We start from the raw sequence: 23,948 nt of genomic DNA, 5'->3' as shown, positions 1-23,948 counted from the left end.
TCTTCCTTGGTATCTGTTGTTCACTGAGTTGATGCTCGCTAAGTAGCCAATATAAGGCTTAGTCATCTTGCCAAATAGAGAGCCTGTGTTCATGTATGGAAACTATGTTAGAGATGGTTTATAAATGGTTCTTAATGATTGATAAAGTGTTTACAACCTAATTAATAACCTAATTATAAACCCTTTATGAATCCTTTATAAGGGTAGTCTTATTGTAAAGTGGTACCTCTATTTCTACATTGATCATCTTGACACTGCCTTAGCACACACTCATAGGTCCACAGTGGCCGTGCCACCTGCAGGTTGAATGTTATTGATCTGGTCCACTGGATGTCAAGCTGAGATGTCTGAGTCGTCCAGGCCAGGCCGATCAATGCTTTTATGCGACAGCCGATTCCAGTCCATCTGCTTTTTTATCGCTGCAATGGTTATGTGATGGCGTTACAGTCGCCATGCGTTTCCAGCTTGTCAGCACCGATCAATCAGCCGATTATTGACCACCAGCTGTGGGCATTCAATTTTATGTTAACACACACACTTTAACACCAAGTCATCACCAGACCCATTTTTGTGTCTTTTTGCAAAAAAGAAGCAGATGTTATCCGAGGACTGAATGTAAATTGGTTAATTTAAAATCTGAAGGTCATCATTGTTACAGAGAGACCTTACAATAGTGGTTATGTGGAACAAGCCAGAGAAAGGTTGGGTCATACTGTGCTTAAAGCAGGACTGGTTGACCAAATATCTCAATATTAGTGATATCGTCATGGTTGACTTTTAAACCTTGGATCTAATATTTGCAAAAATGCAGCCTTTACCAGGGAAACACTAATGCCATATGACGATACCCATGATCTATAACAATATGTAGTCTCATATCTAAATATTGTATGTGAAGTGTTGCCCAACCCTCGCTTATAATCTGATTAGGGATCCTGAACAGCAATGTATGTTGTGGTTCATTTGGTCAATGCTTTTTTTGTCTTATATAGGTCAATACAGAGAAACGAGGCTAAAAATAATTGAGAGAGGAAGGCAGAGAGAGCACTTCACTTGGTGTCAGGCAGTCCAGTGAGGCTCGCTGCAGGCAGGGGGCTGTCACCTGTACCCCCCCGCATCTTCCCCCTCCATCATTAGATCCAACAGGAATGCACCCATTTTATTTATTTCAGTTTTAATGGTCTCACTGCTTCTCCATGCTCCCAACTTGGCTGACATTGTTGCTATGGCAACGGCAAGATGCAGCCTGGAGCAGAGGTGATGATTTGTCAGTGGTATTTTTACCATAAAAAGAAAAGTGAAAAACATTAACACATACTTAACATCAATACCCGGCACACACACACACAAACTCATAAAGTTTCACTCGGCCATCGCACTTCATTTTGCAGTTTGTTATTAATGTCAGCTCCATTACTTGAAACAAGACGTGATGGACAAGAATAACTAGGCGTCAAACAGCTGATGTATCAATCGACAATATGCCAGATGACCTGTTACATGTTTTGAATCTAGGTATTGGTGCAGCGTGGGCATGTGTGTAAGGGAGGGAAAAGGTTTGTGTGTGTGTGTGTGTGAGAGAGAGAGAGAGAGAGAGAGAGAGACAGAGAGAGAGAGAGAGGGTGACTCATGCCTTGTCTATTAAGAGAATAGAGGGTGATCAGGTTGCTAGGAGATTAAGAGCCACTATTGTCTGGAAGGACAATAGTGGCCCCAAGAGTGCCCTCTCCTCTCTTTCTCTGCCTCTCTTTCTGGTCTCTTTCACACACAGTAAATGTACATTTTGCCGGACCCCCGGCTCGGGGCTTGGGCGGGAACAAGGAGTTGACAGTGAGAAGGAGGACGGAAAAATAAGCATTACGGGAAGCTGAGAGGGTGAGGAGGGACAGACGAGAGAGAGAAGGAGAGAGAGAGGAGTGGAGAGAGAACACTAGCAGGAGAGCTGTAGCTTGAAAAAAAGGACCTGCAATCATTTGCCACATTGAAGGGAACACATGTAGCTGGAGGCAGTGAGGGAGAGTGAGAGAGGAGGGGACAGACAGGGAGAAAGGGAGTAATGAGAAGCCAAGGAGGGAGAGACCTTCCATGGACATTGCACATTCACACCACACAGCTTCATAGGGCGACATCACACACCAACTGACAGGTCGGCGAAAGGAGGGAACGCACCAGGACTTTGGCAGTGCCGTGTCACCTCCTGCTCATCACTGTGTGTGCCTGTGTGGGTGTCACTGACACACACACACACACACACACACACACACACACACACACACACACACACACACACACACACACACACACACACACACACACACACACACACAGGCTCTCTCTCTGTGTGCCTGTCAGTGCGCCGGGCTCTCTGGCTGGGGAGGGAGCCGCGTTGTTAGAGGAGATGTTCGCTCTGAGGATGAGACAGCGTTTCTAACAGGATCTATTTGCGGACTGGGATAATACACTGACACAACTGAGGGGACCAGAGCCCACCAGAACCAACACAATCAGCCATGGAGGGACTGCTGTCTCCAATGAGGACGAGGGTAGGTTACCAAGGGGATTACAGAGCATCCCAACTACTGTTTCCTCCACAGGAATCCATCACCAGAGTGGCATATAGGGAGACGGCGTGACTGAAATGAATCAGTCCCTGCCGCCGTGCTGATACTAAAACTGGAGCTGAGAAGTTTCTGAGCTGCTGGCGTTGCTAGGGGCGATCGGCAGAATGAAGGGAAGCAGTGTGAGACACATGAGATCCCAGCTAGTATGTGAAGATGTTTAATTATTGCAGAACAGTTGAAAAGCAGTTTGATTTTGCAAAATGTGTATGTATGTGTGTGTCCGTGCACAGATTAAGAAGGGGTTGCTCTGAAAGAATGACTCAGTGTTTCAGAATGGTGCCTATCTCCCTTCAGTACAAACCACTGTCCTTTTGATTTAGGATAGGGAGGAACTGGGCTCAGTTTGTACAGTGAATTGGGTAAATCCTGAAAGTGGCGATTCACTATTGTTCTTGTTATACATGCCCTTCTGTGTTCGACATTTGCGGCTGTGTCTAACATGGGAGCTTTTAGGTCGGTGTCTCACTGTGCGAGCATCTGTCTGACAGTGAATGTCTGTGTCTGTGCCATACAGAAAAGGCTAATGAAGGAAGAATTGTGTGTGTGTGTGTGTGTGTGTGTGTGTGTGTGTGTGTGTGTGTGTGTGTGTGTGTGTGTGTGTGTGTGTGTGTGTGTGTGTGTGTGTGTGTGTGTGTGTCATAACACACTTGGTTATTTTCTGTATCCCTGTGACTGCATGTGACTTTCAGAACAACTGTGGACAGTAATGGACCCTGAGAGGTGTCTCCCCCCCACATTGATTTGAGATATAAACCTGTTTGTTCCAGCTGGGATTGTATGTGTGAGATAATAAAGTGAGAGTAAATGTGTGTGATTTGTGAGAGAGGGAGGAGCACTGTGACATTGAAGCTGTGATAAAGTTATGAATATTTATAAAGGCATGATTGCATTTTTGGAAGGAGAGGAAGGTGATTTTCTTTTACCTTTTCCTACAGCTACCACTATATCCAGATCCACTGTGAAAGACTCTGAATCAGCTTTCCTCCCTTCATTTATATTCTTTGGCTATTCCTTATCCTCCACTCTAATGCCTGCCTCACCTTCTGCCTGTTCCTCCCCAAGAGAACAGAGATGATTGAGCAACCTGACTCTTATTCATTCAACCGTCCCTTCCCCCCCCCTTATTTTATCACTACTAGTACAGACCTTAACAACCAAAAATAAAACCTTGATGCATCCTCCACCAGCTATAGATGGGCACATTCCCATATATTTTTATAGATGTTTGGAGCATATCCTTAAGTATAGGGTTATCTCAAATCCATGTATTGAAGCCTGGAGGAGTGAGTGCTGAAAGGGTAAAGTCACCATATGACCTGATGGTGTTGTCACACACGAGTACCCACACCTCTCCTCCCTCCTTTACAACGTGCCCTTCTTCTCCTCATTGCTTTGGCGCTCTTTTCCCTTGTGAAAGATGAGCCACATTTCCTTTTGCATCAAAGCCAAGAGTGTGTTTGTCTCTTTCTCGCTTCTCCGTCCTGTTTGTCCGCCCACCTGTCCCTCTGTCTGCCGGTCTGTCGGCCCCTCGCCACGTCTTTGGCAGTTAACACGGGCACCGTAATTGGTATTTGCAGATCGGCCCATGATCTAATCCAAAGAGGAGTGTTAGCGGCCTTTTTGGAGATAGACTTGGCTTCAAAGCCTGCTATATCTATGTGTCTGCCACCCAGGCCAGATTTGCCCAAGAGCTGTGGGAATCACTTCTAATGACTAAATGACTTTTGCATGTATCTTCATCAGCCACATTGAGCTTCATACGCCCCTCAGTCGATGCGTGGATGTCAGTTTTGGCATCACTTAGTAGATTAATGTGAATGCATCACAGGATAATTAACCAGTGCAGGAGTTTATCAAAGTTTACACTGCATAATCTACCTTCAATGTGCCTTTTCTCATCCTCAGGTGGTAAAGGAGAAATCGAGTTAAAGAAATGTAATTGATCTGCAGACATTTTTCATCCTATCTTTCAGTTTACTTAAAAAGCAGCAGAAATTCGAACTAAGGAGCGTATCAATGTAGAAACACAGCGATAAGACGGGGTGTTTCTCAGTGGATCCACCTAGATTCTAGAACAACAGCGATCTTCGGTACATCTGAGAAAAAATTGCTTCAAAGTTTATTTCATACAAAAGTGGTGGCAATAGAAAAAATGAAATAAAAAAATCTGTTCTTTCTTGTCTTTGAAGGACAGTATGCTTCTAAATCTTGCTTCAAGGATACACAAAAGATGACCTCAGCCCCAAGATAACAGACAGGGAATAGCAATAGCCTGTAAAAGCTGCACTACTCCTAATCCGCTGCTCACTAAAATGGGAAATGTTGTGCTGAGATGGCTGTGTGGGCTATCTCAAGCACTACAAGAGTTGTATTCATATCTCCTCTTTTAGCTGCCTTTCTCCTACCTCACTCCAGCACGTTGTCTATGTTCCCCTTGCTCTCTCTATACCACTCGCTGTGTTTTTCCTTAGGATGACAGTAATGGGCAGTGAAGCAGGAACATGAAATAAAATAGGAATCAGTGAGCTATGTGTCTGTGTTGCCTTTGTGTAGTTACAAACAACGGAAAAGCAGGTCAGCACAATACACCGAGGATGCAGAGCATAGTCAGCAAAGTAATCCTAAGGGAATCTGAAAGAAGTTCCCAATTTGTTATCTTCAGCTTCCATGAACTTCAGGCGTACTCTCTTTATCGTATAGCCTCTCTTTATGTCAGTCTTTTTGATGGGATGTTATAGTTTGTTAGTCAGTACATTACCAATTCACATTTCTGCACAAGATTTCCACATCTCTTCTCAGATCTTTTCACACTTTCCACTTCGTATCTTTCTGAGGCAAAGATGAGAGAAAGTACAGATTCAGAAAGGCATATATAAACCCAAAGACACTCTCACATATCTGAAAGTGGAAGATCAAGTTTCCTGTTGGTATCCCCAGTATGTAATACTGTATATGCATATAGGTCAGTAGAACAAGGAGCTCTAGCTTCATTGAAATATTCCTCTGGAGGAGCCGTGTCGTGTGTGCATGTGTGTGGTACATCTACACACATCAGTTAGTGTATGTGTGTCTCTACTCCTCTCGCTTGTTAGTGGATCAATAGGAAGTAGTTATCAAGAGATTAACCCTGTCAATGCTCCATCAGTCTAATCAGAGAGACTCCTCTGCTCTCGCACTTCTCTCGTTTGACGCACACTGTCGCTGCCTCTCTCGTTTCTATTCTCTGTTCTCGTCAGGTCAAAAGTGTGAACATGCATGTGTGTGTCCAGCTGCCCATGACAGATGGAGCCATTACTGAAATGGCCAAGGGCTTGGATGTACATGAACACTCTTTCCACAAACACGTATTTATTCCATTAAGGAATGGTTGTTTCACACACACGAACACAAACACACACACACACACACACACACACACACACACACACACACACACACACACACACACACACACACACACACACACACACACACACACACACAACCTCTACAGTATCACATGCAAACTCTAACAAACTCTTGACATCGGTCAGAGTCGTTTCCTCCCCCCCCTTTAAATCCCCATGCCCTGAGTACCACATGTTTATTTTGCCCCCCTGTGCCCCTCTTCGCTCTCTCTTTCCCCCTCCATCCATAAACCTGGTTCATTAGCGGGCAGGCGGCTGTCAGGATGGTTAAGGTCAGGGTGGCATGGAGAGGACGAAGCAGCCAAAAGGCGAGTGACCAGACCTGCATCCCTGAAGCCAGCCGCCTCGCTGCTCGGATGAAAATAATTAGGGGAGAAAGGCAGTACTGGTTGGGTTTTGATTTGCTGCACAAGGTGGGGCTGCCTTTGGCAAACCAACTCTGACACACACACACACACACACACACACACACACACACACACACACACACACACACACACACACACACACACACACACACACATGTATTCGCTACACAGCAGGTTGGCTGGCAACATTTAAAGGCCAAAGAAAGCAGCAATGCGGGGATGTCTGGTGGCTGGAACCACTTGAGGCACAGACAAACACACACACACACACACACACACACACACACACACACACACACACACACACACACACACACACACACACACACACACACACACACACACACACACACACACACACACCGTCTCCCAGCTGTCAGTTCAGCCTAATGCACAGTAAAGGACAGTGCAACAAAGTCTTTTATGTTGCAAATGTCCTCATTATGGAAGAAAACGTACATTTTCAGATATAATGTCCTATGATATTATGTAAAATATAATAGAGGTACATTCATTATTGGGTCCATTTTTAAATTAGGTTACGTTTCTAAAGCAGGACTCATGTGGCTAAGATGCTGTAATAATATAAAGCAAATTATCTTTAAAAGATGATTAGCTTCTGACCCTTTCCATACAGTGTGCTTAAAGAGTACAAGGAAAATATTAATCCGAACATAAGACTCACATCTCTGTTGGGACAAAAATCTATGCAGTCGTGACACAGAGGGAGGCAGATAAAGAGAGGCTTTACTACGGAACACAGGATCAGTGGGATGCCATGTAGAAAGAGAGATCCTCCTACAATAACGTTTGAAGCTTTTCCTCTCTTTCCCCTATTGGAGATGTGGCTCTGCTTGTCGGCTATACACCTTCACTGATTTTGTCTGTGTGTGTGTGTGTGTGTGTGTGTGTGTGTGTGTGTGTGTGTGTGTGTGTGTGTGTGTGTGTGTGTGTGTGTGTGTGTGTGTGTGTGTGTGTGTGTGTGTGTGTGTGTGTGCGCGCCTGTGATCCTGTGTGTGCGCCTGTGATCCTGTCCTGCTGTGTCAAGCATGTCAAATGTACTCTTGTCCCCCTGAAGAGGCCCGAATGATGAGATCAATCAAAGCGCAATTGAGCAACCAGAGAAGCAAACAAGTGATGCACTTAATGTTAGTTGTTGTCATGGAAACACGGAGTGCAGATTTTCCACTTCGTTGGCCGCTATCAGTCTACAGGCATTTTTCAAAATGATTTCCAAGAGAGGCAATTGAAAGATGGGAGGGAAAATTAGCCAAGTGTCCAAAAAGATAGTTAGAAGACACAGCAATATCGTAATGAGGAAATTACTGTTACACCATGCTTCAATTAAATGTTTGTGTGTTAAAAAGAACATGCACTTTAGATTAAAGAGCCTATAGCGGTCCTATTATGTATATTGACTCTATCTGTGTAATTGCATAGAATGGATAGTCCCAAGAGAGAGCTTCCCCTGCTTTTAGCCTTCGGAGAATCAGAATAACAATTACACTTTCCTATATTGGAATTAAATTACACACACACACACACACACACACACACACACACACACACACACACACACACACACACACACACACACACACACACACACAAACTTTCATGAACGAGCAGAGGATTGGTAGTGTCACCCTTGCGACAAAGGGTCACCCAGCATTGAACAGGTATCATACATCACCCTATCAGTAGATCGACATAGCGCAGAACATTTTATGCATATACAGGTACATCCACGCACACAGGAAACAGGGGTTTATTTTCTCCCTCACCCTATTATTCTTTTATCTCATCCAGTCGCATACACTTAAGCATTTCCTCGACTCTTTATTGAGCCATTTTCACCTCAACCCCACCAGAGAGCCACCGTTTCTAGCTCGCTTTTTCCTCTCTTTCAAGCCACCCAACCTCCATCTGTAGACCTTGTCCCATGGGCTCTGAACTGTGACCTCTTTACATGAGCAGAGAGGAAGCTGGCAGCAGTCTCTAGCAGCACTCCTGAAATACGATTGGCTGACCAAGAACAGGAGTAGTGTCAAACTGTCCTGAGGGGAGAGAGCAAGGTGTGTTGTAGTAGAAAACAAAGAGGGAAGAGATGATGGAGGCAAAATAACAGCATGTATTGTGGAATCTAATTTCCAAAGGTGCTAAGTACATCCATCAAACAAAAAACACGCCATAAAACAACTCAGCATTTAATAATTGCAGATGTTCTTCAGCAGCAACTCCGCTCGTCCAACCCCGGACCTTTTCACACGCACTGAGGGATACTGGCTCTATTACAAATACAAATGCAGCCTAGAGCGCTAGGTAGAGTAGCCCCCACCCCCCCACCACAGGGACTCTGGTCCAATCCCTGGCTGTGGTGTTTCTGGCTACTGCGCCTTTGAGCGAAATTGGCAAAATAGCAGTAAGGAAGCCATAAAAGATCATTTTTCGTAACTAGCATTAATAACTGCCTTTTATTGGCTGGGGCACCCGTTTAGGGTTCATGAGGCAACTTGTGATTTCACGTGTATTAGAGGTCATCACCCTCCCCAGGCCAACAGAGGGAGTTGTTAGCAACAAAAAACACAGAAAAAAAGCTGCTAGTATTTGTTTCAAAAAGGAATTTTCTCAGTCGCAATAAAAAGCAGCATTTAGGTTTAGTCCTTGTCTGTTCAGTTGTTCAATAGTAAAGGACAAAGTGATTACAGTGGACGATTTTGTGACAGAAACCAATGTGTTTCAGATTTTACCGTTCTTATTCTTCATATTTCCTGTTTATCTTGTTCAGTAGAATGGCCTCATTTTCATACTTGAGTCATTTCAGTTTAGGGTTCACAGATCACGCAAAGATTTTACATTTGTGCTTTTTATGCTCTAGCACGCTAAAGTATAATTCATGATTTACATATACGACTGCTCAAGGAGACACAGACAATGCACACACCCTAGCAGTCATACTGATGCACACACACAAAAGTGCATACCCACGAACACATGCATGGACACAGGTTAATTTGCATGCTCTATAACATCTCCATGCACAGCTCGAGACATATGGACCCACCCATATGATGCCACCTGTGAGCCTTATTGATGTATTTCTGTCAGCAGCAAGGCTGAGGATGGCAGGTCGAGAGCTGCTGGCAGAATGGATGGATGGATGGATGCATGCAGGATGGATAGATGGATGAATACTCTGATAGAATGAGGGACAGTGATGGTTGAAGGTGATTGGACGTGGAGGGGGGAGGTAATTCTTTAGAGCCGATTTTCAGCACTCGATTTTCTGAAGCGGCAGTCCATGACACCAATGGCAGTTTACCAATCGTATCTGGCTTCAGTGATCCTATTGGTGCTTCTTAGAGAGAAAATCCGCAGTGAGACATGCATTTAATAAATATCACTTTTAGACCCATACTAGGGGACTGCTTGCAGAGAGTGGCTGTATTTGGATCCCCATATTGGGAGACATTTAGCTAAGCATACTTAAAATGTTGTTGGAAATCAAACCACGTGTTCATTCCAATCTCACCCTACCCACCAATGTGTAGTACTTTGTGTTTTCAATGACCCTTCCTGTCAGATAGTGTCCCTCTCATTATCAATCTGTTTCTGTAGTTACAAACATACTGCAGTAGTTGCCAGGTTTCCTATTACCCTCTTTCTCCCATGTGAGGACAGCTGCCATTACGCTGAATTAAACCCAAATATGAAATCAAGGTTGCCAGATTGATGCTCATCTGTCCTCTCAGGAATACTTACATCATCCTAAGTGTCTTGCTGACCCTCGATGCTCTCATTACTGCTTGTTAGAACAATTAAGTGTGACGTGTGTCAGATTTATACCTCACCCCTGTGTGTGTGTGTGTGTGTGTGTGTGTGTGTGTGTGTGTGTGTGTGTGTGTGTGTGTGTGTGTGTGTGTGTGTGTGTGTGTGTGTGTGTGTGTGTGTGTGTGTGTGTGTGTGTGTGTGTGTGTGTTTGTGTGTTTGTGTGTTTCTTTTATTGTGAACAGATGTGAGCATCTGCCATTGTGGTTAAGGCCATTAATACATGTCCAGAGGTGTTTGTATGTCGATGTGTCTGGCTATTCCACCAACAGCTGTTGTTTTTTGCTCTATACTTTGATTGTAGATGCACTGTTGCAAGTTGTGTGACATTCACGTTTTTAAATATGCATGTGTATTTATCAGACAATTTGGACCTCTCTTCGTGTGGGAAATGACTGGATCCTAGGCCTTTTATGATGGAGTTACACATTACCACATTAACAACACTACAGTACTTAAAACATACACCAATAAAAGCTGCAACAACGGCATTTAGTAAATACTGATATCAAACTCTACATCCATAGCATCAGTCATGTTGAGTTTCTAGGAATGGGAATATTTGTATCGATGATATTTAAATCAACTCTCACAGGCCTTGAAATAGTTTCCAGCGACAAACGATTTTCCCCTCATGTAGGATATATTAAGCTACATGTTGAAACTCGTGCATGGCTCAAACAAATAACTAATTGTCCATAAATATATAGTAGATCATTATGAGGACCGCCCCTTTAATTCAGTGCACTATGAATCTCACATACAAGGTTGTCCTACAAGCCTTAAAGTGGGTGCAGTTGGGTAATTGCAATGAATATAATACTGCTACAGAAAAACACCTCTGTAAATCATAATGTAGTCGTTGTTCAGACAATATTTTCCCACAGGCACTGATCCAATTCCGTGGTATGTTTCAACTTGTGTGTTGTTTCTCTATGTGGGCTGTTATCTGGGTTATCAATGTTCAAATTGTCTGATTTTGCAATATGCCACATAACGAGACTGTTTCTAGATCATTGCACATTTCACCAGATATTACTTTGCTTCATTAGAAGTCTTGGCCTCTTCGAGGTCTTGTGAATGTGTTTGAATGTATTTAAGTTGCTTCTCATGTGCTGTTTTTGTTATTTTAGCCACCTCTCTCTACCAATGTTTACCGGACTCTGTTGCTGCATTTCGTTCTACGACCACCAGAGTGCACTGTGTGATGGGATTCCCCTTGCCTAGCACAAGTCTTCGCTGTATCATTAGCCTAAAAACTTGGAAGTCCAGTTGAGTTTCATTCCCTGAAGTAGAGAAGGCCCTCTATGCCCAATGTTTGTAGTGCTGTCTGTACTTCTTCCCCTAGCTGTTGTGAAGAATACCTCCACAGCAGTAAGTCTTGAGAAGGTCAGCACTGGTGAAGGGATAACTCCTGATATTGCTTAAGACTCGCTGTTGTCAGAGGCTATCGGCCTCCTCCTCGCTGTGTCCTGTCTGATGTATGGAGCCAATAAGCAGAGACCTTCATCTCTAATGAGCAGTGATCTGCTGTTTTGCTCCTGTGTGTGTGTGCTGGCCGTTTGGCCCCAATAAACAGATTTTTATTGGACATCGCCAGTACAGCTTTTTCGGAGACACAAGGGCTTGTGGAGGGGACCAGCTGGGGAAGGAGGAGAGAGAGAGTGTGTGTGTGTGTGTGTGTGTGTGTGTGTGTGTGTGTGTGTGTGTGTGTGTGTGTGTGTGTGTGTGTGTGTGTGTGTGTTAGTGAGGGGACCAGGGAATGGTTATGTGTATAATTAATGACCTCATCCTGCTTCACCTGCTGTCCGAGAGGGGGACAATGAGCGGGCAAAAAGACAAAGAGGAGGGAAAGCAAGTGAAATCAAGAGAGAGAAAATGACAAGGAGGAATAAGGGGAGGACAGCCAGGGACAAAGAGATTGAAGGAGGGAAGCATATTTTAACGGCAGCTTTTAATTAATAATGAGTTTTGTCAGTGACCGAGTGGCCGTCCCATTACCCCTGCTGTCTACTGGAGGGGCTATTACACAGGATTTGCCCCCAATAAATCCTCCCCCTCTTCTCACACTCCTTCATTTTTCATGCGCCAGTAAGACCTCAGCTCTTTCCTGCTTCCCGTTTCTCTCGTAGCTTCAGCTGCTCTTCTGTTCCCATAGCGATGATGCGAGCTGAATGTAAATAGGTGGTAAATACCGAGGGACAAGACCTTGGCTTGGAGAGAAACCTGGGACTGATCAAGCCCTGCCTGTCACTGCACATCTTTTTTCTGTCTGCTGCAGAGGTGAGGAGGTGTATCAAGGACAAAGGCAAGAGAAGGGTGGGAGGTGGCTGTCTAGCAGGGGGCTCGGGTGGAGGCTCTAGCCCCAGGTGGTCAGTCTGCCCCCCTCTTTCATCCCACTCCCTCTCTGGTTCCTTCTACCAGGCCTAAATGTTTGCCCTGCCTGCATATTAGGAGCTGACCATCAACGCCCCTTAAAGGTCACCTATTATGCAAAATCCAGTTTTTCATGTCTTTTGTACATCAACATGTGTCCCCTCTGAGTAAAGACATTCTTAAAGTTTCAGTAAAAAAGATTCGCTCACTTTTTGTCCTGATCCATTTATATAGAAACCTGTCTGAAAATGAGCTGATCAGATTTTGGCCACTTTATGATGTCATAACGATTTTTTGGCTTGTGCAACCATTAGCCAATAACCAAATAAGGTAACACCCCCCACCTTTTCACCTGAATCCCCTCCTAGAGCACCAATAGTCGCATTCACACCGCAGTACTTTTCCCACAAAGGTTCATGAGAACTTAGTTCATGAGAACTCTTTAGTTCAGAACAGATCGCGTTCACACCGGAATAAGTCCCTGTGGAAGGATTAGGCAAATGAAGCCGCTGACGTCACTTCTTCTCCTTCTGATTTGGGTTTACAGGTAGGCCGCAAACCACTTCACGGCGTATACTGCCACCCGAAGTCCCCGGACGGAAGTCCCCGGAGTTGGGGACTGGCTTCAGTAGAAGCTGCTGGGACTCCCAGCTTGAAGCCTTGCGAGTAAATCGCCAGAACGCCGACATCTCCTCATCTCCACCGCTCCCATGTTTTCTTTTGTGTTGCCATAAGTTAGTCTCTCTGTGTTTGTGCGCTGGGCTAATGCTAATGCTGATAATGCTAATGCGAGGATAATAAAATAGCGGCTTCACAAACGTTTTTGGGAGTTTTACGGGGCGTGGTTTGCATTCCGCCCAGCCAATCAGACATAGGAACCTTTTTCTCCCACGAAAGTACCTGCTCTCTAGCAGGGACTGAAAACTGACGGAAAAGGGGGTAAAAAAGGTTCTGATGAACAAATTTTTGTTCCGGCTCTTTTTTGTGTGAACGCGACATTTCGGAACTATATCGGAACTAAAGTGGGAAAGTACNTCTGCGCTGGGCTAATGCTAATGATGCTAATGCGAGGATAATAAAATGGCGGCTTCACAAAACCTTTTAGGAGTTTTACGGGGCCCAGGCAATCAGACATAGGAACATTTTTCTCCCACGAAAGTACAGTTGCTCTCTAGCAGGGACTGAAAACTGATGGAAAAGGGGGTAAAAAGGTTCTCATGAACAAATTTTTGTTCCGGCTCTTTTTTGTGTGAACGCGACATTTCGGAACTATATCGGAACTAAAGTGGGAAAGTACTGCGGTGTGAACGCGGCTATTGTGTTATTTTTAACCAAATATCTCGCAGTGGGGCGTTGGGAATGGCTCCTTATTTTCATCTAAAGTAAAAGACAGAGAATCAGCACTTTTGAAACTGGACTGAAAAAGAGGGGTTTATGAGATGCTACAATGCATGATCTGTTTGGTATTTCGAGCCAAACGCTTCAGAGACATGTTTGTATATATCTGAGACCTATAATATATTGATGAAAACCAGTATAATAGGGGACATTTAATTATTGGTAAAACAGAAGCAAACTGCACTGCTGGGATTCTGCATTTTACCTTTGTACCTAATGTTTAAAATTATATAAGGGATGGCCTGGAGTAATGTCAGGAGGAGGTGGAAACGTCCTAAAATTATGCCTGTCTTTACCTCAACTCCAAGGGCTCTCCTCCTCCTCCTCCTCTTCACGTTAACAAAGACAATCTGCCTGAGTCATTTGACCAGCGTCAGGCATTGGTTTGCATGGCAGCGGTGCACCTGACAGGAGTGTGGGGCCCATCTGCACAGGAACAAGCAGCTTAGTCCCCTGCAGCAGGAGGTGGAGCTGACACAGTCTGGCTTGGGTTACTGCACTCCTGGGAGAAGGCTTGCATGTGTGCTATGGGTTATAGAAGGAGTAGGTCATGTTGGCTCATTAGAAGAACAAGGAAATGCATGAATGTGTGTTTGTGTAGAACGGTGTGCACAGGTGCATCCTCATTTGTTTGTGTGCATACTTTGTTAGTTTGTGGTGTGCATGCCTAGGGGATCATTATGATTCATTTTCTAAAGAAGGAGAGTTGTGTGGTTCCGAGGGGCCGAGAGGTTTACGAGGGTTATAAGCACAGCTGCATCCTGCGTGTAGATAAATGAGTCTTACGCAAAGGTCTGAGGAATGACAACTCTTTGGCTGGAGTGTGAGGAGTGCAGGAACACTTAGATTAGTGTGAGCGTTGAAACTGAATCACAAAACACTTTTGAAACACTTTTGAAACACTTTTGACATTCACTCTCAAATATAAGGATGTGCTGTTTCTTTCTAAAATTGTTTATTGTAGAATATATTGGATTAATGGATTGTAATATTATGGATTGGTAAGAATCAAATGGTTTACCAACAATGCAAATAATCCAACTTTGTAGGACATAGAAAAGCAGCTCATCTTAATTTGTGCAAACAACCATCCATATCTGTAGTCATAAACCAACATATTGGACTGGGGACCGGTCACAAGTTCTCTGTCCACATCATAAAAGCAGAATAACACACATATAAATTGTGTTAACCCATGTTGCCCCTTTTCCCAGTATCCCAGTGTTGTCCCCTGGGACTACGATCATGTATAACCCATTTCCCCACATGATCTGGCCTGTTAAGATTAAATATGTAGCCGTATCATCAAACATTTAACGCTCACGCTGCTACAAATCAGATTCCTAATCGTGTGTGGACTTTGGGGATGGGGACTCACGTGCATGTCTTGATCCTAAGTTGATATGAGTGTGCTGTTTGCACGCTAGAGTAATTCATAAAAGTCGTGCAGACTTGCTGGCAGACAGGCATGCCTGCTTACCAGAGTGTTAATTGTAAAATTAGTGTCAGGGAAACAATTTTTTCGTATCTACTTAACGTTGTTGGTGGTACGCGTGCCTCTGTTTCTGTGCAGGACTTAGGCTGGGAAGCCTCCTCGGCACTGGGAAAAGTGGGCTAAGTTTACTGGGGCAGAAAATGCTGGAGCGTGACTCAATCCAGCGCCTTCATACACCAGCCTTTAAAATATGCCTCTGTCGCATTCTGTCTGCTCAGTGCCTTTCAGACACACACTCACTGTGGTGAAAGCTTGTATGTAGGACAGGGAAGACAGAGGTAAAGGCTGTGAGCAAGTTAGAAAAGGTGAAAGGTGTGTGTGTGTGTGTGTTTGTTTTATGAATACCTTTTGATCCCCCTGCATATCAGATACTCTGTTCTACTCAAATATTTCAAAGAACATTTGCTCTGCTTAGTGTCAGTAAGAATGGGCTTTCTAAACCCCAAGTTGACTTTCACTGCAGCAGGAATGACATAAGATAGTGGAGTGCACCTGCTTCTCCCCTCACAGACCCCCACACACAGGCCTGCACCAAGGGAGAGACACACACATCGAGAGCCATCCACTGTGATGTGGAATGACAGATTTGGGGTGCGGAGTGACACAGCAAAAAATTCAGAAGTGCTGCAGAGGATGACTGAGCAAAATCCCTTTATCTGCACTTGCTGTTCTTTGTCGCTCGAGGCTGACAAAGAAAACAGCACCACTGACAGAACAAAGATAAAAATACAGAAATACAAAAACAGACTTACATGATACATTTAGATTAGATAATTGGTTAAGAATTATTGCATTCACAGTGGTGGGGATATAACATTGCAACATAAGGAGATTCAACTCACAATATGACATACATTGAGTCAATAAAACCATTTAAAACAATTTGGTCAGACAATCGAGCAGATGAAGGTGTGTCGCATTCACTGCAGACTTTAACACCTTGTTGTTAGTGTACAAGACTGGCAGTAAACCCTTTAGACAGTTAGCTGCAAACAGGTGCTTAAGAGGCTTTATCAACATGTCTGGAATAGATACTATTTTTGTGTGTGTGTGTGTGTGTGCAAACCGCAAACCACTTGGAAGATTGCCCAGAGTTTGATTACAACATATGCTTATTTCCCAAGCCAGGTGAACATCACAATCTATGGCGCTCACACGGACACACTCTCTGCTCTGTTGCTCAAAATTAGAATTGAAGACCAAAACTGTCCTCGGAGCTTTTAGCATCAGTCAGAATCAGAGGCGTGTTAAGGCTGATTTTGTGATGCTCTGTGTTAGCTGCTGCTTTAGCCAACACTCTGGTGCTCTCGCCTCTTACTGGATTACTGAGACATTCAACTTCCATGAGGAAACCAGTGATGAAGACAATTGGAATAACACCTCTGATTTAAACTGCTTCAGCGCGATTCAGCTTGAGGTAGTGTAAGATGTAGTGAAGTAATGATGATGACCATTTCATTATGCTTTTATATGCGTATAAATCTATTTAATAGTTATTATTTCTTTATTTGTGCTTGTTGATGTTCATGAGGCAGCTTTCACAGGGGATCCTTGTAATTTCCATCTTCATGGTCACATAACTCCTTGCAGAAGCAATATCTTGACTGTTCAAACTGCCCTTTTTTGTAAATATCACTGTAATGTGTTTGTGTTTGTTCATTTGTAAGCACCCGTGTTCCTTTTATGTGTATGATGGAACATAATGTGTTGTTTGCTTCGGTGTATTATGCAGAGAGATGAGATGATATTCAGCTTGCTCTGTTATGACTGTTGTAAACATTGCACCAACCATTTATTCCTCTACCTTCACTTGCCACACACACACACACACACACACACACACACACACACACACACACACACACACACACACACACACACACACACACACACACACACACTGGATTACACACAGAAATCTGGGTTTTAACCCTAGCCGTGCCAAGGAGTCGCACTGGGACACGCTGTCCTGTGCCGCCTCTCTGTTGGGGGCTAAGCTCCTCTAATGACGAATATCAGTCACGATAGGCTACCTGCCGCTCTCAACGCTCTTCATTGCATTCAGACTCCACGTGACACCTGCTTCACAAGTCTTATTGGCCATATTATGTCCATCTCCTCCATGCAGGAGGGTATTTATAATGCATGAGCGGCATGCAGATGAGAATTAGAGGGATATTTCTGAGTTATTAATGGTGGGGTGATACATATTCACAGCGGGCAGCATTAGGAGCAACTTCAGGAAGACAGGGAGGCCTCCTGAGGGCAACAAAGGACTGATGGATATGTGCACTCTAATTTAACACCCAGGGAGGAAGTAAGTGTGTGTGTGTGTGTGTGTGTGTGTGTGTGTGTGTGTGTGTGTGTGTGTGTGTGTGTGTGTGTGTGTGTGTGTGTGTGTGTGTGTGTATGTGCTCAGAACATCACGGCTGTGCAGTAGAGCTGGTCATCCCCCACCGCTCCTTACCACAGAGTTGATGAGGTCAGAGGGCAAAGGTCATTGGCACTCTGAGTCTGTAGAAGGAAGAGGGCAGGAGAGAGACAGGGGTGAGATAGAGACGGATGTGTCTGAGAGATAGAGAGAAGCGAAGCGAGAAGAGACCAATTGGAAAAAGGTGAATTGGTTACACACAACCACCGTCTCTTGCCTTTCCTCTAATGTGTCTGACGATATCAGCATCAGCCTTTTAAATCATTGCATGGTCAGGTTTCCTGGAGTAACTTGCATTACGCCGAGTAACATTGTTACTTTGGTGCACAACATTAGACTTGGGTAATATGACATGATTTTTGGTATTTTTGGGATAATGATCCTCACTGTATCTGTGTACAGAGAACGTATGTTATGAATGTCTTTGCGTCATTCAGTCTCTATCTTGTCTCTTGCTTCTCTCTGCTTAACTCTTTTCCACATATTTCACACATTTCCATATTGATACTTTATTTTGACAGGCATGTCAAATGGCTGCTCAAGTATGCTCTCTTTGGCGACCAAGTTTGGGATTTTTTAAAGTTTGTATCAGTCTAATGATACAACCACATTAGCAATCGATAAAATAGTTGCATCAGAATACCGCTGGGGAGCGAATATAGAAATCCACTCCGTCAGATGATTTATATATTCTGCTGCGCATATAGCGATTGACTCACTCAGCCCCTCCTAGCATGGGTATTGCAACATATGCATCGTGACTCTGATATAATTTATATCTATGTGCTTCTGTTTTTTTAAACTTGTTCTGAATAGAATCATCTCATAAGTCATTGTGTCTCCCAACAAAATAATGTTAGAAGGGACATTTTTATTTCCCCCAACCCTTATGTAAATGTAGTTTATGTGACTCTCCTTGCAGCTTGTTACTGTTTTAGTCATATCCTGTTTTTTGGTGAATTCCAGCTAAACTCACTCCCCCCCAACCCCCCTGCTGTCTGACTCAGTCTCTCTGTTTCTTGCTCTCTGTGAATCTGGTTAACACACAGAAAGAATGGAGGGTACATTCCAGCAGCATTTGCCAGAAAAACAAAAACAGCTCCTCTCTCCATGGAGCGACCCACCAACATCCTCGGTCCCCATTCTTCCCTCATTTTCTTCTACTTGCCTTTCTCCCTCACTGAGTGATTTCCTCTCTGCCTCGCTCCCTTATCTTCCCCTCCCACCCTCTCCTTCCCTATCAACCCTCTACCCCACATGCCCTGTCCTCTGCAACCCTCACCCAATCCCCCCTCCCCTCCCCGTCACTGTTACATAAGCTTCCAGTCATAGATCGGGGCCATATCGCAGTTGTCTATTGGAGCCTCAGCATCCAGGGCCAGCTCTTAATGAGACCCCTACAAAGGCCCATTGATGAAAAACCCAGTGTGAGAGAGGATGACCCCAGCCAAGAGCACCCAGAACTGGGCATAGACTGCCCCAGGCTCCCCCTCCACACAAAGACGTCCACTGTGGACAGAGACCTGAAAGGGCACGGAGAAAAACAGGGAGAGAGAGAGAAAGTGGAAAAAGAGGGAGGAGATGTGCTGTTCAAAAAACTTAGAGAATGTGAGATAGACAGATATTTAAAAAAAAAAAAATGAAACAGATGTAGGACTTCTTCATCACATAGGAGTCGATTATCTGACCATTAGCTTATGCTTCTTTCTCCTCTTCGTGCATCTCTACAACAGTGAGACCCACCCTCTGCCAGGGGGTTGTCAGTGTCTTTATCCCACCCATGGATCATAACTGAGATCTGAGGAAGGGACTACAAGGCTGTAGTCTGTCACAAATCCTCATCACCCGCTAAAGGTTTCTCAAAGGAACGACAGAAGCTCTTTGAGGGGTCTCCCCACTCTTTTTGGAAGCGTTTGCAGCACTAACCGGAATCCAGGCGGTTTTCTGAGCCAAGTCTAGTGGAGATAGACGTGTTTGTTTATCAGATTTGGACTACAGCTGGACGCTTGGGAAGCTCTCCGATGGAGAATGAGTGGGGACTGTGGACAAATTAGGCTGGACTGTTAAAAGCTGTCATGGTGCAATCATCTGGAGAATTGAGATGTTACATGACTGACATGACCTAACTAGCTCATTTAAGTCATCCGTCAGTATCTTTTGATTACACGTACAAGAGAAAGGGCTGTAAAGCTGGAGCCTTGATCCTGGTTGAGAGTCTTTCAGTGTGGCGAAGACCTTTCTGTGGGGGAGCTGAACGATGACTCTTTCAACACGACTCGAGGACTTGGAGGTGACCCTGGAGCACATGCTTATGGATGTCTTTGTAAGTTTTTTTTACTGTATTTAGTTTTGATTTTAGTTGTCTTATCTGTCACAAACTTCATTTAACTGAATATTTCTTGAGTCACAATTCCTCTCTCTTCTCTCTGTGTTCATTTGGGTGACCTCTCCGCTGCATAATAGCAGGTGGAGAACAGAGGCCAACATATGCTCTTGTCTCTTCCCAGATGCTCACCCATTAATTGGCAGGGGTTAGCCCACTGAAGACTTTGGGAATGTTAACTCAGCATGTGAGGAGCTTTCACCCAACCAACTCCAAAGTATACTGGGCTTATTTATGCTCTCTGCGGTCTACAGCTCTCATATTTATCCTAATGTAGCCATACATATTTTGATTAGGAAGGGTTGAAATATCCAAGTAAGGATAGTGAAGATGGAGAATAAGGAAATGGGGAATGAAAGAGGAATGAGAACTGTAAGGAAAGTCTGATGGATGTGATCGTCAGGTTTCTATAGCCCATGACGCTTGGTGAGAGGTAGATTACACAGGCCTTTGTGGTTTACAAAACATTCAGGCAGTGGGAATGAAAACTGCTATACACCGCATCCCTCACGTTGAAATACACAAACGTGCACTCGCACACATTCAGATACAACCACAGTCTACCTCTTCAGACACACATTGTAAATACGCCGTCAGAATCCCTGGTTGCTTTGATCTGCCTGCTGCTGTAATGAGTTTGGTCGTTAAGCTGCTGTTTCCCTTTAACATTGTTTACAGGCAAAGGCATCTGCTCGAGGGAAACACTAATCTGTACTTTCCTGATATATACTGTGTTTCCAATGAACACTATCAGCACTAGCTCCACTGCTGCAGGGCATCGATGTCACTGACATATGCAGATATATTATGTTTCTTGATTCCATCGACCTATTTTGGAGATTTGTTCATTTTCATATTGCCAATAGATGATTTATGACGGAAGCAATAAAGATTAGTGTTTATGGCTACAACATGATTTAGATTATGCATGCACTGCGTGTGGGATGAAAATACGGGGGTCTTGAAAATGCTTCCTTCCTCTACATTTCCTCTCAGCATCCTAATTAGTCTGCTTATTTATTTATTTCTCTAATTGCTGGAAGAGGCTGGAAAACAGAGGGTTATCTGGCCACTTTGCATACTCAAATGAGAAATATTCAAATCGCCTGCACCCTTTCCAGCCTGCTTGTTTACTGAGCGTGCATATGGTAATGCACGCGTACATGCAACCGCACATGTACCCACACACACAGATGTTTAAGACATGCAGACATGAGCTCAAAAGGGGGCCTATTTCAGTGAACCATCACATTCAGGCAGGGTGAATTAAATGGTTTTATGGGAAGGCTTACCAGCAGCAGACGTGTGTCATGGATCAGGCATCCTATATTACTGAAAAAGCCTTTTGTGTGTATGAATGTTCTCAAAATGTTCAACTTTTTATGTATGTGTCAAATGAACCAAGCAGTGAGCAAAGACAGTAGTCATTAGAGGAATATTAAGGGTCATTAAAGTAATGACAGTGCTTCCTCGACCTCCAGAGCTCTATCTATGATGCTCATTGGCTTGAAGCAGGAGCTGAGTGTGCAGCTATATTTAAGAGTGCACAGCTATTTTCCTAACATAACAGTGCATATGAATGATTCAGGGTAGCCGAGAGGGTCCGAGGCAAAGAGACTTCCCTTGCAACCTCTCTTACTACAAGAAAAGGAGGTAACCAGTTTGTTGCCTTGATTGCTTGCAGAAAGCCTTAGTGGAAGCGATGTAATTTGTAGACTTGATTTTTCAGGTCAACACGTTCATCTCTTCTGCGTTTGAGACCACTATCATAGATTTAAAACACATGACTGCACACAACATGGTTACAAAGTCGAACTCACCAGCTTAGAATTCAGAAAATATAGTGAGAAAACCTTTCAACACAGTTAGCAACCACTGCACTGCCATTGTTACAAAGACAAAGAACATTATGAAACCAGCAGACACCCCTTTGACAATCATCTGTGCTGGATTTCCATGACCTTTGTGGTCTCATTAACATTTCAACATGCATGGAGTTACTGCCATATACATAGTGACATTTCATAGTTGGAAATGAATAAAATATCTGGTGATTGGATTTGTTTTTCTGGCTGCAGTAAAATGACAGTTTGTGGCGTCATATCAGCTCCTGCCAAAGCTGCTGTGTATTGTGTTGCTGGCCCGCTGAGCTGTGTGAGCTGCAAAGGACAGAGAGAATGAGAGAGAGAGAGAGAGAGATGCCAGCTCTTTTTTCAGAGGCTGCCTCACTGTCTCCCACAAAGGCTGACAATCACGTAAGGAAATGAAGCGCTGTGATTAAAAATGCATTCCATCCTTGTGTAGTTTAATTGAATCTCCTCCTCGTGCACCCCACAAATGCTCCAACCCCCAATCCTCTTGCCCAACACCATCATCTCCCCTATGATGCAGGCCTGGAGGCAGAGCTAAGCATCCCTTCACTTCCTCCCACATCCCTCGTTTTCTCCTCCCTCCCCCCTGTCTCCTCTGTCAGAGGAAGATCACAGCTGGATGGGATTGTTTCCATCACAGCTGCACTGCCCTGCTCTCTTTCCAGCAGCCATAAAGCACTGGTTCATATCTTCGGGAGAGGCGGTCTGCCACAAAAGGCCTGTGGTCTCTGAGAGCATTCAGTCTGTCAGGAGCACAAACACTGTGACGTACTGATACTGAGATACTTCTCTAGACTATTGTAGATGGGTTGTTTCAGATACAGGCGGATAAATGGGTGTACCATGCGGGACAATGCTGTTATGTAATGGGTGTGTCCGCTGCCCAGCAGTGACAAAATTGTTCAATTACAGCAAGCTGATCTCCTCCCCCTGTCTCCCTCCCTCTCTAGTTATGTCTCTCCCTTCTACATCTTTCTCTCGCTTGCTTCGCCTCTCTCTCCACTACTCTTCATCCCGTCTACATTAATCTGATAGTGGTATTGATCTGTATGAGGCTGTAGTCACACAGTGTCAGGTCTACTCAGGACCAAGACATCACTTTGGAGGAATATTAAAGCCTTTTCTTAACGACAGTACCCTGCTAGTCCTTTTAAAAAAAGATGTATTCTGTAATGTTTGTCTGTACTTGAATACCAGGCACTCAGTATAGAGCAGACAGAAAACAATTGGATATATTTTCATTCATATGTGTAGATTTTTAAAACAGATCTACTGTTCAACTTATTTTACATCCGGGTAGTGTATTTCATGGAGAAACAACCAACAGAACTAGATAGTGGGGATTTTTTTCTGTCCTGGATTAATATAAACTTAGTGTGCTAATGTATATTTTCAGCACGTGCCTCTTAGTCTTGACAATGACTGTAAAGACACCCAAATAAACAGGTCAAAGACAATTAACTTAAACTTCAATCATATGTAGAAATCCAATTTATATGCACAGCCATAAACAAATCAGCTATTATCATTTAGCATTCATTTTCTACTGCATGCAAGGTCCAGATTCAGTTGTCGATGGCCCAGCACATACAGAGGCTTTCCAGTAGACTTCAGTGAATAATTCAGAAGCCTGGTACGCTATTCACTGGGGCAAATTGCACATCTAGCGCCCATTCAAGTCTGCCGATCCCTCATAATAAGCTACTGATTGGCTCCTTCTCAATGATATATTCTAATTCCATTAAGGCATGAATGACTGTATAATAGCAG

The 23,948-nt window shown here is 44.0% G+C and overlaps 1 protein-coding gene across 3 annotated transcripts in view; it reads left to right on the top strand.

Annotated features, from left to right (window-relative positions):
• frmd4a (FERM domain containing 4A) overlaps positions 1–23,948 on the top strand; it is a 123,982-nt gene that overhangs the window by 39,604 nt on the left and 60,430 nt on the right. Inside the window, exon 1 of one of the 3 annotated variants that reach the window (XM_010794065.1) lies at positions 2,322–2,543. The exons of 1 other annotated variant lie outside the window; for it this stretch is intronic. In XM_010794065.1, coding sequence (XP_010792367.1) covers positions 2,511–2,543 — 33 coding nt within the window. In that variant the 5' untranslated portion in view covers positions 2,322–2,510. Of the gene's footprint in view, positions 1–2,321; positions 2,544–19,697; positions 20,248–23,948 lie in introns of those variants that run through there. One more of the 3 variants, XM_010794062.1, reaches the window with a different exon arrangement.

The sequence above is a fragment of the Notothenia coriiceps genome, unplaced genomic scaffold, assembly GCF_000735185.1.
Source record: "Notothenia coriiceps isolate Sejong01 unplaced genomic scaffold, NC01 NC01_scaffold00037244, whole genome shotgun sequence".
In the NCBI taxonomy this organism is placed as follows: domain Eukaryota; kingdom Metazoa; phylum Chordata; class Actinopteri; order Perciformes; family Nototheniidae; genus Notothenia; species Notothenia coriiceps.
Note: the sequence above shows the minus strand (reverse complement) of the source record. Positions and strands in the feature narration are given on the sequence as shown.